Source organism: Aotus nancymaae, unplaced genomic scaffold, assembly GCF_030222135.1.
Source record: "Aotus nancymaae isolate 86718 unplaced genomic scaffold, 86718_ANA_hifiasm-v0.15.2.pri h1tg000083l, whole genome shotgun sequence".
In the NCBI taxonomy this organism is placed as follows: Eukaryota; Metazoa; Chordata; class Mammalia; order Primates; family Aotidae; genus Aotus; species Aotus nancymaae.
Genome location: NW_026988498.1, coordinates 3,516,176 through 3,533,495, shown reverse-complemented (window position 1 = coordinate 3,533,495; position 17,320 = coordinate 3,516,176). Strand labels below are relative to the sequence as shown.

Sequence of the window (17,320 nt, the reverse complement as noted above, 5' to 3'; positions counted from 1 at the left end):
TAGAGAGCACCATAAATAAAAATACGAGGGACATTTACACACTTCAGGTAATCACAGTTGGACTGTGAATTTCCTTTGCTTGTTTACTGAAAGATCCTAACACCTCACTCCCTTTTCCTTGTCTGTTCATTGGTTTGATTTTGCTGAGCAGACTCCCATTAAGAGGCATTTTCCTACCTGGGTTATGCCTGTCTTATGTATAATTCAGACCTCTTTTCTCTCACCTATTCTCCTCTCTTGCTGTGGTGGACATTTATATAGTTGCATCTTCCTCCGTCCAAATGAAGTAAATATAAAGAAAGAAAGAAAAAAGCTACTTTAGTGGGCTCTGTGTTTGGTTACGTTCAGTGTGTATAAACAGTTTTGTTCAGCTGCCTTTCGCAGTATTTGCAAACTACCCCCAGAGCTTCCAGCAGAGGCCTGCCTCCCGCAGTTCTGAGGTTCCTTCAGCCTCAACAGGACAGCTCCAGGGCGACGTTTGCCTTCCTCCCCTCCCCTCATTTCTCTGGGGGCTTTCTCTCCAAGCCCTCTACTCTTTCCTGCCCTCTTCTCTGCCTTCTGTTACTTTTTAAAAAGTTCTCCCTGGTACTGTTTTGTTTTGTGTAGTTTTCACCAGTAAAACCTCACGTTTTCCATAAAGACACTGAAAAGTAAGCTCCCATGAACTCAGGTTTCCCATGAAGGGAGATGTCATTATCTATTTCTGCACAGTGAGTGGTGAGAGTGTGTTTCGTGTCATATCCTGGCTTAGCTCTTCTCCCTTATGGCAAATGCCCCCACTGGCAGGAGCTGCCGCAGGTAAGTTACACCATTTTTCACCTGGCTTCAGATACTGTGTTATAGTAATGATGTTTTTTTGTTTTGTTTTGTTTTGTTCTGTTTTTACCTGTGTTGAGTACTTTATTTTTTCCAAAATATTTCATCTGAGCTTGTGGAATCTGAAGTACTGTTAGGCATCGGAGGACATTATCTTTTGGTGGCCTAAACTTGCACCCCTTGTGATTTTGCTCATCTGTCTGGGATTTTGCTTAATTTATGCTATTTTATCTGTGTTTTGTCATTCGCAGGTTACTCTGGCCAGGACTTTGACTGGGCAGATTATCACAAGCAGCATGGGGCGCAGGAAGCCCCTCCCTTCTGCTTCCGAAATGTAAGAAGCTTCTCTCTTACCTAATTTTAACAAATCATAGATTTTGTTTATCATAAGTTTTATAACTTGCTTTTTATTGGTGAAGCAAGGTTGGAGTATTACCGTGCACTGGAGAACTACAAAATGTAGTTTTTGGAAAGCCCTGCTTTCAGGTTGTACATTTGCTAGGGTGGTGCTGGTCTGTGCTAACAAATTGACTAATAAATGCACAGTGGCTGGAACATGCTGAAGGGTGATGGCCAAGTCTCACTTACAGAAGAGCCCAGGGTTTTCCTGATTAGTAGGTGGTTCTCATCATGGTGAGTAACCTAGCCAGCAGAAGGAAAAGACAGGAAGGAGAAGGTGTCGCTGATTCCAAAGACCGCAGCCTGATAGCAGCGTGTGTTTCTGCTCTTGCCTTTCTACTGGTGGGAGCTCCTCACTTGGCTGCACCAGGTCACAGGTGAGACCAGGAGGTGGGTCCTGCCTGGGCTTGCTGCTCAGCTGTGATTCTGGACTCGGGGGGGAAGAGGACACATTTTGGTGGATGGCTGGCCGTCTGTGCCCGTTAGAGGAACACTTGCTGTGTAGCATCTTACCCACGAGCCCGTGGAGAGGAGAGTCTTTGCTCCTGAGGCCTAGTCTTAAAATGCAGTCTTACTTATTTTGATGGCTTTAGTACTTTCTTTGATGTCCAGTAAGGTGTCAGTGAGTTGTGTGCTTTGCTTACCTTAAGCTACTACCTGTCCATATAGAGCTTATTGGAGCATAGTAATAGGATTTTTGTGACATATAAAGTAGCAATGAGCATGTGTGTGTGTGCACATGCGTGTACTTACAGCATTATAGGAGGTCATCTTCTAAACTACAGTCATGCGTTGCTTAATGATGGGGGTATATTCTGAGAAATGCATCATCAGGCCACTTCGTTGTCGTGTGAATGTCATAGAGTGTACCTTGTACCTACACAGGCCTAGATGGCATAGGCTACCCTACATATAGCTTTGAGACTTATCCACAGCCTGGGTGGTATAGCTTATACCACATAGCCTAGGTCGTGTGGCATGACCGTGTAATCGTACAGGACGACCATTGTATGCACAGTTCATCAGCGACTGAAACGTCACTATGCGGTACATGACGGCTGTAGTTTACACGGTTATCAATAATTCATCAACCCTAGAACCGTGAGTAGAGACATCATTTATCTCTGTTTTAAGAATTAGGCTTAATGTTCAATGTACTTTTAGTTAGGAAAGTTAATTTATGTTAAGACAAAATGGTTACAGTCCCCTCTTAATTGAGATCTGTAACAGCAGTGCAAAGCACGCGCAGGTCAGAGACTTGTTTGCTGAGCGTGCGCTCCTGGAGCTGCAGGTTCGTTCCCACTGCGCCTGTCATTGCACACGTGACATAACAATGTGAAAAATGAAGCGAGAAAAGAGTGGCTGAATAGGCAGGAGTTCCAAAGTCGGCGTAAGTCAAAATCAGATTTTGGAGGATTCAGTAGGTTGCTGACTGGGTCAGCTGGTACTTGTAAGTACAGAAGCGCGTCAGCAGCAAGGTTGGAAATCAAGGATCCTTCTATGATTGAACAGCGTTGAGAAGCAGCTCGAATCTCAGTCGAGTTCTCATCTTATCTAGGTTTCTTGGAGTCTGCCGGGCACCTACATGATCCAGGGAGCAGGCAAAAATCTAGGCAGAATTTACACATCGAATTTTTGGGGTTCCCGGTCTGGCTCTCCCCGGGATTGCCACTGAATGACATTGCCTTTGCACAAGAGCAGTTTCTCTGTATCTTGAAGAACTGAGTGGTGTGTGTTTAGGTGACAGGGCTGGCTGCGTAACTGTGCCCCAACAAAGACCACAGCTGGTGAACTCCAAAAGCTTTGACATCCTGCGTGGTCTTGACTTCTCACTGTATTGATGTCACGGTCACAGAATCTGCTGGCTTGTCTGCTTTCATTTAGGGCTGTGGAAACATTTGGTAGCACCCTAAAACCCTTTTGAGATTGTGCTTTGTACCCGACAAGGTACAAGGAGAAATATTCCTTCTCCGGATCATTAGCCTTTGGAAGAAAACCTTATCTCTCCCTTTCATTCTATATTTAAAGAGTGATTTCTTCTATGACAACAGAGTCCCACTGTAGCTTCTTTTTATCAATCCTCTCTTCCCATTCACAGCCATGAGTTGTCCACATGGGTTTGAATGGTAGAGCAAGGCACCACATTCCCAGGTGGCTTCTGAGTTTTCAGGATTTGGCTACCAAGGTGCTCTCTGTTCGGATGAATTTGTGGACGTGTTCAGTAGGAATGCCTCTGTTTCTGGCACTCCGTTTATGTAATAGACAGGATTGTCGCTCTGTTTATGTAGGAGACAGGATTGTTGATGTATGCATTGCATTGGTGCTGCTTTGCTGAATTTGTTAGCTTGCTACAAGTGCTCCTTAATGGAATGCATATTACGACTTCATTTTTTAATCACACATCTCCTGTGTATTAGAGGAGAGCTAGTGTGGAATTGGATGCATGGAAGACATTTCCCCAGAGATGTTTAACAGAGGCTGTTATGAAAGGGATCGACACAGTAAAATGCTTGGTAAATAAACTCACAGGTAACAGTTTTGCTATTGATCCTTTATAAATTACCCTCAAGCGGTGGATTGAAATGAAAATAGGTTATGTGGTTGTAGCATTCCCTTGTTAAGAAGGATAAAATGCATTTTAACTTATTTAGAGGCTTTTCAAGTGGCCGATGCATTGTATTTTCAGAAGGAAGCTCAATACGTAATAGCCATGGGTGAGGCAGAGTGACTTGCAGAAACACAATAGCCCACCTAGAAAATCTTTGATTCCTATTTCCAAAGAAAAAGGCATGGAGCCAGTTGATTCCTTAACATGCACCGGATCACTTTTTTTCAGGTTACATAAAGATATAATTGTACTTTTCAAATTGAGTTTTAGAAAAGGACAATTACCTTGATTTACTTCCACTAGTCACAAAAAGTAGTAGTCTCTGTTACTTAGAGGAACCTGTTTATCTTGGTATCTATAAATATCTAGATCCAGAGTATTGTAATATGTCTCATGACAATTTATAGTAGTTGGCAATTTGGGAAATTTTCATATTTGTTTTAAAATAATGTTTTCAGTATTGGCTGAGTAAGCTCAGACTGAATCGACCCTTCTGCGTGCACACAGAGCAGTTCTAAAGTCTGGGCACAGGACCAAAAATCACTGTTTGGGGGTAGTGGAACATGAACAAAAGTAGGCATATTTCGAAGGGAACAGGAGATTGGAAGAAGGGAATAGCATGGGGGAATTGTCCCATTTTTTCAGGCTTTTACCTCAGGGCAGCCGCAGTTGACAACATGTGAGATAACTTAGAGAGTGATGTAAAATTCACGGTCTCTCTGGCCTAATGAACCACATTACAAAATTTGATCAACTGCCAATCCTGGAGAGTGAGGGGAAACTCAGACAGGGGAGAGCCAGGACCCCAAATTCTATGTGTAAATTCTGTCTAGGTTTTTGGAGTGATCCCTGAATCATGTAGGTGCCAGGAAGGCTCCAAGCAGCCTAGGAAAGCTGAACTCAATTGAAATTTGAGCTGCTTCTTAAGAGACAGTCTGAAGTTTCAGTCTAACCAAGATGATTGCTTACTAAAATAGAAAAGTTGACACTCTTTTAGGAATATAACATAATCTAGAGTCTCCACAACATAACATTTAAAATATCCATTCTTTAATTCCCACATTGCTCAAGACAAATGGGAAAATCAGCCTCATTCTCAGTAGAAAAGATAATGAACACAGACTAAACCAAGCATAGACTAAACCCATCATGACCCAGGTGTTGGAATTACAAGACAAGTGTTTTCAATCCCCCATTATAACTAAGTGTGATGTAAAGCAGTGGTTCTTAAAGTGCGGTCATGAGACCAGCAGCCTTAGTATCACCTGGGCACTTGTTAGAAATACACAGTCTCTGGCTCCACCTACAACCAACTGAATCAGAAACTTTAGGGAGAAGCCCAGAAGTTTATATTTCTAAAAGATTTTCAAGAGGGGTTCTGATCCTAAAGTTTAAGAACTGTAGATATAAAGGCAAATATTCTCATTATGAATTGAAAGGAAATCCTTAAGAAGAAGTAGAAACTGTAAAAAAGAGAAATTCTAGAACTGAAAAGTACAGTATCTGAAATCAACAAATTCATTGAAGTAACTTAATGGGGATGACAGAGGAAAGAGTCTATGACCTTGAAGACAAATTATTCTGTCTGAAAAACAGAAGAAGATGGATGGGGCAATGAAGGACAAATGGAATTTCAAGATCTGAGGGACAGTTATCACAGAGAATTGAAGACCCAGAAGAGGTGGCTGAATAAGTATAAAAATAGACACTTAACCAAAGAAGATGTATGGACGCCCCAGAAAAACACAGGAAAACGTGCTCAGCATCAGTAGTCAGCGGGGCAAATGCAAGCTAACACCACCGTGAGACACCACTAGGTATCTGTTAGAAGATTTTGAAAAACTGGCAATATCAGGTGCTGATGAGGATGTGTAGCGACTAAACCCTCCTACACTGCTCGTGAGAATGCAAAATGCCGTAGCAACTTTGGCAAACATTTTGGCAGCTTCTTAGTAGTTAAAAGTTCATTTACCATATGGTCCAGCAGTCCCATCTCTAGAGTAATACAAACTTAATGGTATGGGTTGGATCGTATGTTCAAATCATAACCCCCAATACCTCAGCATATGAGTGTCTTTGGAGATACGGTCTTAAAGAAGTAATTAAGATAAAACGAGGTCCTAAGGGTGAGCCCTCATCCAGTATAACTGGTGTCCTTATAAGAAAAGTGGGTGCCAGGCACAGTGGCTCACACCTGTAGTTGCAGCACTTTGTGAGGCCAAGGTGGACAGATCACTTGATGTCAGGAGTTCGAGACCAGCCTTACCAACATGGTGACACCCCGACTTTACTAAAAATACAAAAAAAATTAGCTGGATGTGGTGGTGCATGCCTATAGTCCCAGCTACTCAGGAGGCTGAGGCAGGAGAATCACTGGAACACAGGAGGCAGAGGTTGCAGTGAACTGAGATCATGCTGCTATACTCCAGCCTGGGCAACAGAATGAGTCCCTGTTTGCAATTAAAAAAAGAGGGGATTGAACCCCAAACAGATCTTAATGGCTTAGCTAGTTTCTCCACCTATACAAATCAGGACACTCTTACTGCTGTTTATGTTAGGTAATTACCAGACATAAAGCTTGCTGAAATTGGAACTGCTAAGTACACACAGAGCCATGACCACACGAAGACACAGAGAGAAGACGACAGCTGCAAGTCAAGGAGAGAGGTCTCAGAAGAAGCCTGCCCTGCCAACACCCTGATCTATGACTTCAGCCTCCAGGACCATGAGAAAATAAATTTCTGTTTGCTTAAACCTCACAGTCTGTAGTATTTTGCTATAGCAGCCTGAGCAGATTAATATACTTATGTTTACATGAAAAGTTGTACCAGAATGTTTACAGCAGCTTTAATCATAATCACTGAAAACAGCTCAAATGCCCTTTAACTGGTTAGTGGATAGATAAGCCATGGTGCATCTGTACAAACTACTCAGCAAGAAAGCAGAAGAAACTTCCATTTCATGTAATAGCATGGATGAATCTCAGTGCATTATGCTAAGTGAAAGAAGTCAGACTCGAAAGGCTACAGATAGTGTGAGTCCATTTACATGACTTACAGAGTAAAACAGGATTCTGATCCTAAAGTTTAAGAACTGTAGATATAAAGGAAAATTTTCTCATAATGAGAATATAAAGAAATATAAAGGAAATTATAGGAACAGGAAACAGATTGATGGTTGCTAGGAATTGAGTGCTTTGGAGCGACTGATTACCAAAGGACCCCGGTGCAAGGGTATTTAGGGGGTGAAGCTTCTGTGTGTTGGTTGTGGTTATAATGCTGCATAATGAAATGCACTGGTCTCACAGCCTTACCCTCATAGAACAATATACCCAAAAGACTGAATTTTACTCTGTAAAAATGCTTAAAGTTATCTTGAAAAGTCAATAGCAAAAAACAAAGGAAAATAAAGATAACTTCAGAGCAAAGAAAACTACAGGAATTCATCATCAGAAAGACCTACATTATTACAAAAAAATTCTTTTTTTTTTTTTTTTTGAGATGGAGTCTCACTCTTTCGCCCAGGCTGGAGTGCGGTGGTGAGATCTCAGCTCACTGCATCCTCTGCCTCCTGGGTTCAAGTGAGTCTCCTGCCTCAGCCTCCTGAGTAGCTGGGATTACAGGCACATGCCACCATGCTCAGCTAATTTTTGTATTTTGGTAGAGGTGGAGATTCATCACATTGGCCAGGCTAGTCTTGGACTTCTGACCTCGAGTGATCTGCCCATCTCGGCCTCCTGCAGTGCTGGGATTACGGACATGAACCACCCACCCAACCTTTACTACGAAAAATTCTAAAGGATATTCTTCCCACTTCCTTTAAAGGAAAATGATGCCGGATGGAAACTCCATCTACCCACTTGAACTGTTATCAAGGGATATAGGAAGGTGGAAGAAATGCTATGTACTTCAGTGATCCCATAGAAGGAAGGGTACATGTGGAACTGGAGAGAGAATGAATTCATACTCTCACTCGTTTAACAAATATTATTAGGCACCTACTGTGTGCTAGGCATAGTTCTAAGAAATGAAGACCCGCTGGTTCTTTCTTCATGAGCGGTGGGAAGGAACAAACACTCACACAAGTCGGTCTTGTTGATGTAGGATCCGTGTGCATTTCTTTCTCTTTCTTCATCGGCCCTGCTTTGTCCGGCTGCGTCAGCACTGGCTCAGTGTCGGTCGTGTTTCTCTTGCAGACATCATTCAGTCGAGGTTTCACAAAGAACATGAAACTTGAAGCTGTGAACCCCAGGAATCCGGGAGAACTGTGTGTGGCCTCCGTTGTGAGCGTGAAGGGGCGGCTGATGTGGCTTCATCTGGAAGGTACGTACTCACTGAGGGTAGCGGTAGCTGGGGGGAGCAATGTAGGGTTTGTTGAGATAGCAGGTGTGGGAGAACGCAGCCCCTCTCAGAAGGCCCCTTGCTTCTATTTCATTTAAACAGATCTTAAATTATTCAGTGTTCTTAAATAAGTGAAACTAATCAAGTATAAATTTATTCGGAGGCTCTCAACTAATAATTTCATGCAATGAGATGCTGGTGAGATAATTATGTTTGGAACACAGTGGTCTTTTTACATCTATGATTAGTAAAGCAAATGGCACAATTAAATTAATGTGAGTCACCAAAACTGGGATTTGAGGTCTTGATTATTATGAGGACAAAATTGTATATTTGTATTTTAATGTGGTAATATCTTTTACTTTGGTTTCTTCTGTAGATATTTAATTCTTCCTCAAAATAGTACCTGGAGGATGACTTTCTCCCCAAATGTCTAAGAAACAGGATTTAGGCTTGTTTGTTCAGTGATGTTGAAACTCTTCTTTATAGCTAGAGTATTTAGAGGTGTAAGAAAACTCACAGAACAGTGTATTTTGTGAACAGAATCCTGATCAGATTTTATATTTAAGTAGAAAACCATATTTTCCAGGTGGTGTGTTTTCAGTGAGAAATAATTAAAATGGATTTGATCTCCAAGGCTTTCCAATCTTTCTGTGATTTGTAATTCTTTGGGTTTTTTTCCCCTAGGATTTCATAATACTCAGTAGTTATTTCAAGTGTATCTGCCAAAAAATGAACAAATATGAATAGTAAAATAATGTTAGCTCTCCTAGTTCATAGTTTAAATCTTATGACTTACTCAATACCATGATTGGAATTAAAAAATTTAGAAGGAAAGTCACAGAATTGGTACTGAGATATTCTCCATTTGTATTTCTTCACTATGCAACTATAAAATGCCTGCAAAGTTCTTAGGTAGGCCTACAGTCTCATCCAAGGGATTGAGAAGTGTGGAAAACAGTCATTGTGGCTGGCATCATTGTGTCGCCAATTCCCAGAAAATGGTTTAAAACGTTACAGATGTTTAGGGTTCCAAAATCAATATGACATAAATGGAAATTCCCAAAAAGTTGATTGCTTAGTGGGTCTTCAAGTAGAATGACCTCTGTCTGGAATTAACGAAAGTGTAGACACAGGCAATGTGGTAGCATTTCTGTAGCTTACAGGAATAGAACATGCTGCTCTTGAAGAAACAAGATTCCTTCTGTACTCTCTAATGACTAGATTTAACTTGCTATCTAACACTGTGCTGAGCCATCTTAACGAGACTGGACTCCTGTTTGCATTATTAATTTGAAAACAAAAATGGTGAAGTTAAAAGCCCATGTTTTATCCTTGTTATTTAGCACGTTGTGGTAAAAATTCTTCGGCAGTCATTATTTATTTAGCAGTTTCTACTTTCAGCATGTTTTATGACTGTTAATTACCTAACACAAACAGCAGTAAGAATGTCCTGATTTTTATAGGTGGAGAAACTAGCTAAGCTATTAAGATCTGCCTGGGGTTCAATTCCGTTGCTCTTGACATTTTCTCTGTTGCTTAATTCACCAGACCCTACGGCTTCCCATGTCTTAAAAAGAATGATGAACAACATTTAGTGTATATTTAATATTTGGGACAGTATTTCCTTCTTTGGCCTGTTCTTTGAATACAGTTTTTTGGTTTTCTAGCAAGGAAATGAAAGTCAGCTCATGGCAGATATTTTTCTTATTCCCCAGAGTGCTTTCATTGGGTAGTAATGAAAATTAGTTAGTGTTAGGAAACAGATTAGAAAATAAACACTGACTGTTTTCTGAGACCTGACACATTGTTTCAAAAAGTGTTTGTGAATGGTCTGCTGAGTATTATCTGTTGAATAGTGTATTATCTGTAGTTACTGCTCAAAATCATGCATCTTTGTCATCACTCACAAAAGACGTTGCATACAAATAAAGTACAATTCCAGTCAGTTTCCTGGGTCTTGCTGGAATTTTGGTTTTCGTTTTCGTTTTGATTCTGGCCCTTACTGAGCACTGACCTTTCAAAGCGACAGCTTAATGGCACTTAGCTCTCATTATTTCAGTTTTATCTACCTGGTGTTTCCTTTCCTCCATCTTGGGGATAAAATGACAGAGATTCATCATGGTCACCTTGTGGCTGTTAAAGTATTTTATTTAATGATGATTATTCCGATTATAGGCCATTTATTTGACACGTTAAATTTATAAAGTACTTTGTAACAATTTTATTAGGTATTTCCATGCACTAAATTGATTTGAAGTCTTTTCAACACTGGACTGATTGACTACCTTTAGGTAATTAAAATGATTCTTTCTAGTCAATATTTGATGTCTCTTGAAGTTGATTCATTCTTTACATGTCTCTAAAGGGGCTGTTGTTCAAGAGGGAGCAATGAATAAAATATATGAGATGATGTAATATTATTTTAGGTTCATATTTGAAAAGAATTTTAAGCTCTCAGAAACCAGTGGTAGTTAGCAAGGGCGATTGATGATGATGGGGCCAGTGTTCCAGAAAGGAGTCAGTGGCTTCTCTCAGGTCAGTGTTCTGCTGTAGGTCATCACGTCTGTAACTGTGAATATTGTTAGTATAACACAAGTTACTTTCAGTCTTAGGCCTCTAGCACTGTGGCCGCACACACTGGCTCCCACACTCACAGCTCTGCCATACCACAAACCAAGTGACTTTCTGTTCATTTCCAGTCATTCTTTTAATGGGACAGATACATTGGTCTGGCAGTTCTATGTGCTCACCTAGCTCTTTAGCCCAGAAGGAGGGTCACATGCTTGCATTGTCTTCCTTAGCTTCCTTTTTAGAATCTTCTTTCTCAGAATCATTTTTCCTAGACACCTGGCTAAATAGATACACATGCGCCACTTACATTGCACTTCAAATACAGTGTAGGAAATCTACCTGGTAGATTTCTAGCTCACGTTTTTAGCAGTTAATGCAATAGATTGACAAGAACTTTTGAGTGATTTTATTGAGATATTTTATTGAAAAAAATTTTCATTTTTAAAAATCATTTAAAATACATATAACATTAAATTTACCACTTTAGTCATTTTTAAATATACAGTTCAGTGGCTAAAGGTTTATTCACACTGTGATATACCCATCACCACCGTCCGTCTCCAGAACATTTTTCATCATGCAAAACTGAAACTCTCTCTTTGTAAAAGTCTCCCTTCCCTCCTCAGCCCCTGATAGACACCATTCTCCTTCCCGTCTCTTTGAAGTTAATGATTCTAAGTACCTCACATGAGTCAAATCATGCTGAATTTGTCTGAAAATGGCTTTTTACAAGTTTGATTATCAATCATAATGCTTTATGTTTATCTACTTTCATAATAATATGCCATCTGGTCTTTTTGGTCCTTGCAGACCTGGCCACCTTATTTATTGGCAAAAGTATTAAGATGTAGGTGGCTTGTGGTGAATGCAGGACTGAAGAGTTAGTTGATAGAGGGGCCAGTCCTGATTCCCGGGCTTCCTTGGAAATGTCCCCAGAGGCACATTAAAAGGACTAGGGACACAGAGGAGGAAGAACAGGTTCGGATGGAGACAGATTTGAATAGCGACAGTTACATCTTAAGATATGAATGGGGATCCCAGGCGAGGAGGCGTAGGAAGTGGTGGGAATTTTGACACAGAGGCCCTCATCGGAGGCTACAGGATATGTGGGGACGGTGACCACAAACTTTGCTTAAATGAGACTTTTAGGAGCAAACAGGGCACTAGCCGGGGAGGGGGCAGCAGGCTAGCTCGGTAGTCACACAAGTCACCATATTAGTCCGTTTTCATGCTGCTGATAAATACATACCCAAGACTGGGAAGAAAAATTAGATAGAATGGAGTCACACAGTTCATGTGGCTGGGAGGCCTAACCATCATGGCGGAAGGTGAAAGTCACACCTCACATGGTGGCAGCAGGAGAAAATGGGAGCCGAGGGAAAGGGAAACCCCCATAAAACCATCAGATCTTCTGAGACTTACTCGCTACCATGAGAACAGTATTGGGGAGCTGCCCCATAATAAAGTTCTCTCCCACCAGGCCCCTCCCACAACACATGGGAATTTGGGGAGCTACAATTCAAGATGAGATTTTGGTGGGGACACAGCCAAACCATACCAGTCATCGTGATCTGGGGACTGTGATGGGAGCGGGGTTGACCAGGTGTGAATGCAGGACCCTGACCACCCTGTGGCATTGAGCACATTGCTTAAGCCCTGGTTTCTCCATTTCTAAAATGGCAGTCGTGGTATGACTTACAGCAGGGACTTGGTTTGCCTTAAAGCAGTCAGCAGAGTTTCCAGGAAGAATTTGCCAGGAGAAGAGAATGAAGAGAAAATTCTCAGGAGCCAGAGAGAGACTCCGTGATGGGTCTGGTTCCTCGAGGAACCAGAGTCTTAGGAACTGAGCTGCTCCTGGTGGCTGGGATGAACAGACAATCACACAGGGGTCTGTACCACCCAGCGAGTTTGTCTGCTGTGTTCAAGGCATGGGGGGCCATCCCTGGTAGACCCTCAAGCCAAACAGCGCAGGGAGGGAGGAGGGAAGCAGCGCAGGGAGGGAGGAGGGAAGCAGGGCAGGCCCTGATGTCTATGAAGTTGAGTCAGTGTGGGATTAAACCCATCAGCAGGCCACCCTCTGGCACCTGCAGCAGACTCTCCTCCTTGCAGGGTTTTGTGCTGCCCCTTATGGGGCCCTGCCTCCATGGATTTGAGCCGTGCAGGTGAACCCAGGGCCCGATTGCTTAAGGAGGGATTCCAGAGCTTGGTTGAGCAGAGCAGTGCCCTGGAGCCCCCACATACAATGTTGGATAACACAGCACCTGCCTCAGGAGATGACTGCAACATTAATTAATCCATGAAGATCACCTAAAACAGGTTCAAGACCATGGGAAACATTTGGAAAATATTCTTTATGTTTTTGTTTTGTTTTGAGATAGGGTCTTGCTCTGTTGCCCAGACTGGGGCGATCACAGCTCACTGTAGCCTCAAACTCTCGGGCTCAAGCAATCCTTCCACCTCAAGCTCCTGAGTAGCTGGGACTACAGGCATGTGCCACCACACGTGGCTAATTTCTTTTGTATTTTTAGTAGAGCTGGGGGTCCCACTATGTTGCCCAGGGTGGTCTCAAACTCCTGGGCTCAAGTGATCCCTCTCCCTTGGCCTCCCAAAGTGCTGGGATCGCAGGTGTGAGCCACCATGCCAAGCCTGTTCTATTTTTGTCCTTGTCTTGATTCGTACACTTTTCCTCCTGTTGAAGGAATGTGATCAGCTCTCTCTTCCCCAATGCTGGATATTTTAGCTTTTTAGTTCAGGCAGAAAGTCTTTCTTGTCACAAGAGTTAGGAAGACAAGCAGGCTTCCTTACTTCTGAGTCATTTAGTTCTTTCTGTTAACACTGCAGAAATTGTTGAAGAGAGCTTTAAAATGTGAATAATAAAACCAAGTTTTGAAATGGGGAGCCCTGTTACAAATTAAAACAGTCAGGGAATCTGCATTTTCTGTTTTTGTGACTTGAATGGGTGGAAAAAATAAATAATGGCAAAACACACCGTACACATATCAAGCTAGGAATGCGTGCTGGGTACAGCTTTGGACAGTAAGTTTTTGGAGTTCAGGAGTTGCCTCCTTGTACCATGAGCTTCACGTTCTTCACTGACAAGCGCAGCACTTACATGCAGGGTAGGTCCGGCACATGTGTAGTTTCTGATTTCTGCAAGTGCGTTTGGAGAGCAATGTGGGGATCCCATGAGTCTGTAGAACTTCCTCATAGGAATTTAAACACAAGAAGCAGTGATAGCTCAGGAATAAGTCTAATCTCTCCTTTGCCCATCTTAAGAAATGTATCATTCTGGAATTGTCTGGTGGCCTCTTCCCCTTTATCTGACTTGGTCTCAGCCTGTTGGCAGAGGTGGAATGGACGTCTGAACTCACCCTGTTGTGCTGACCTTTCCTTCTCCACTTGCATCAGTTGTACTCAGCCTCCAAGGTGGGAACACAGCACAGCAACCCGCAGGGGCAGTTCCCCAACCTGGCAGGGCCACTGCCCTCTCCTCACCTGCTGCAGTGGCCTGTGTTCATGGGAGTGACTACCGGAAGATGCTGGACGTTTTCTTAACCTCTTGTTAAGAAAGATCGCGTATATGTCCTCCATCTCCTGCTTTGATTGGTTGTTTCTTTCTTTTTACTTGTGATGTTTTCTCTGCCTTTTCATGGGACTTTGAGGTAATTTCTATAAAATGCAGGCATTGCCTTCTTCCGAATACACAGTAGGTCTGTGTTTCTTTATTTTATTTTTTTTATTTTACTGTAAATTCTGGGACACATATGCAAAACGTGTGGTCTGTTACATAGATATACATGTGCCATGGTGATTTGCTCCACCTGTCAACCCATCAAATAGGTTTTAAGCCCCACATGTACTAGGTATTCGTCCTAATGCTCTCCCTCCCTTTGCCCCCCACCCGCCGACAGGCCTCAGTGTGTGATGTTCCCCTCTCTGTATTCTTTTGTTCTCATTGTTCAGCTCCCACTTATGAGTTGAGAACATGCAGTGTTTGGTTTTTCTGTTCCTGTGTTAGTTTGCTGAGGCCGATGGTTTCTAACTTCATCCATGTCCCTGCAAAGGACATGAACTCGTTCTTTTTTATGACTGCATAGTATCCCATGGTGTATATATGCCACATTTTCTTCATCCAGTCTATCATTGATGGGCATTTGGGTTGGTTCCAGGTCTTTGCTATCAAGTAAAGACTAAATTCCATGACATGACATTCAGCAACCCAACCCCTGTAGAAACATATGCTTCCTGAATATGTGATCTTGGCACTTTCTGAATGTAAAATCTCTTTGCTTATTTGTGCAGCTGTATAAAACAGCTAGTGATAGAATCTGTCTTGCGGGACGGTGGCGAGTGGATGAACACTGATAGAGTGCGAGAGCCGTGGTCGGCATATAGTAGTCATTGCTCAGTAAATGTAGATCCCTGATGTTATTATTAGGCAGCACTTTTCTTTTCAGATTTGCCACCTACAGGAGCCTGTGCTCCAGCTGAAAGGAGCACTCATGTCTGCACACCTCCCGATTGGTGCTGGACACTGTTCCACAGGGCTCTGCTCGTCTCCGTGCATCTGACAGAGCACAATGTTTTTACAGGAGGTCATGTGACCTTTGCTCGCTCAGTGTTTGCTGAATAGCTATGAGGAAGAAATAAAATGAGTATTCCTGAACAACATAGTGATTTAAGATACAGCAGTCCCTCAACAACTACTGTTTGGCCACCCGAATTTGGGGACAGTGAGATATTTTATACTGGAAGCTAAAATTCAGAAACTCCTTGACTGGTTTGTTTCCATGGTTGACTGAGTTCTAGCAAACTGCCCTCCACCTCCAAGTCAACGGTGTCCTATTAGAATGCACATTTGTAAAGTCTCCCTCCCCAAATGTTTCTTATGCAGCCTAGAGTTTGTAAACCACTCCAGTAGGTCAATGGGCAAGGCATGGTGTGGCTCAGAGAAACCCATCTGAGCCCACCTCATATGTTTGGGAGACCAGATATGGAACACAGACACTTAAGCTTTTCCGGAACCGGTGAAAAGTTCAGATAGTTAATATGCATTTTGCAGATACTTGCAAAATTGAAACAAGGGAAGATGTAAACGTGAAAATAATTAGATTTCAAGCCAGGATGGGTGGTTTTAAAATCTTTAAAAACAAGAAGTATGGCCTGCATGAAACCTTAGTGGGAGAAGCTGCTTCAGCAGATGGGAATTCAGGAGCAGTATTTTGTTTGGTCTGAAGGCTGGTGCTCTCTTAGGTTTTGGTGCCCAGCAGCAGGACTGTTTCTGGCTGTCATAAGTCCATTGGGAATGATTTTGGAAGACCGTTGACCAGAGTCCAGGGAATCGTCTCTCCAGAAGACTCTGCAGCAGGAACCACAGCAAAGTTCGGTTTTCCGGTTGCCATTGTGATGCATGTGATTTCCTGGTGAGCACGTTCTCACTGAAGGGGTCGGTCCCCGGCCCCCCCGCTCCCCCCCGTAGCGGCAAGCAAGAGCTACTACATGATATTAGCTACTACATGGAATTCTGCAAAAACAGTATGGGGTCCTAACAGGAGGGAGAGACGAATGCTAGACACACCCCCGACCCAGAAATAAGAACAAGAAGGAAAAAGATAGCTGCCCACCCCAGTGCTTTCTAAGGCTCTGGAGCTGGACTGCCCAGGTTTAAATCCTGCAGCCGCCTCTTACTGGCCACTTGATCTCTTCCTGTGCCTCCGTTTACTGATCTCTGAAATGGGGACACAGTCCCTATCTCTTAGGGTTGTTGTGAGGATCGAACACTTGGAATGGAGTAAGCTCTGTGTTTGCTATTGTGCGGGTCTCTCCTCTCTCTCTCCACCCCCTCCACCTCCCCACATACATGTTTAATCCCATTTCTGTCATTTCCTTTAGCCTGTTTCCCATGATACCTTGATCCTGCCCACAACAGCCTTGCCCGCCGTTTTTCTTTTTTTCCTAGGCCAGAGCTGACCCAGGGATGCTCTGCCCGCCGGCCTTCTTGATGGACATCTGCAAAGGGAACGGGCCTGGCGGGCGGGTGAGGCTTCCAGCGTTCAGGTCTCGCTTATGGGCGCTCATACAGGCTTTTCATTCTGCTGGTGTTTTGCCTGTTCATCTCACACCGAGAGATGCTCACATCGAGGCTGTCAGCATTTACTGTACCCGTTAACTTTCAGTGGGGACATTTATTAGGCAAGGTTAATGTATTCCCTTAAATACTTCTTTTCCTTCTTTTTCTTCCAACCTTTAACTGAGAGGAAGCAGTCACTCGGATTCTCTTCCCGAAGCAGGTGGAGCGCATTTGCCTCCTCGCCCCGGGTCCCTCTTGCCTCTGCTGCCCTGTGACGTCTCTCACCCCGAGCTCACGCATGCTCATGCTCTCTCCCGTGACTCGCTGGGAGTGAAGTAATTACATAATTTTAGGAGTTTGATAGAATTATTTTCCTAAGAAGACATTCAGGTGTCCTCCCGAGCCGTAAGCATCTCCCCTTTTCATCCTGGGGCTCTGGATGGCATAGGGGACCCTCTTGATTACAGTCTCCTGTGCCATCGGCTGGGTGGCGCTATGGTGTGGTCTTTGCCT

The 17,320-nt window shown here is 43.0% G+C and overlaps 1 protein-coding gene across 7 annotated transcripts in view; it reads left to right on the top strand.

Moving 5' to 3' along the window:
- Nucleotides 1–17,320, top strand: part of SFMBT2 (Scm like with four mbt domains 2) — a 288,295-nt gene that overhangs the window by 224,962 nt on the left and 46,013 nt on the right. For all 7 annotated transcript variants that reach the window (XM_064369048.1, XM_021670606.2, XM_064369044.1 and 4 more), the window contains 2 exons: nt 1,068–1,150; nt 8,019–8,145. In XM_064369048.1, coding sequence (XP_064225118.1) covers nt 1,068–1,150; nt 8,019–8,145 — 210 coding nt within the window. The remainder of the gene's footprint in view (nt 1–1,067; nt 1,151–8,018; nt 8,146–17,320) is intronic.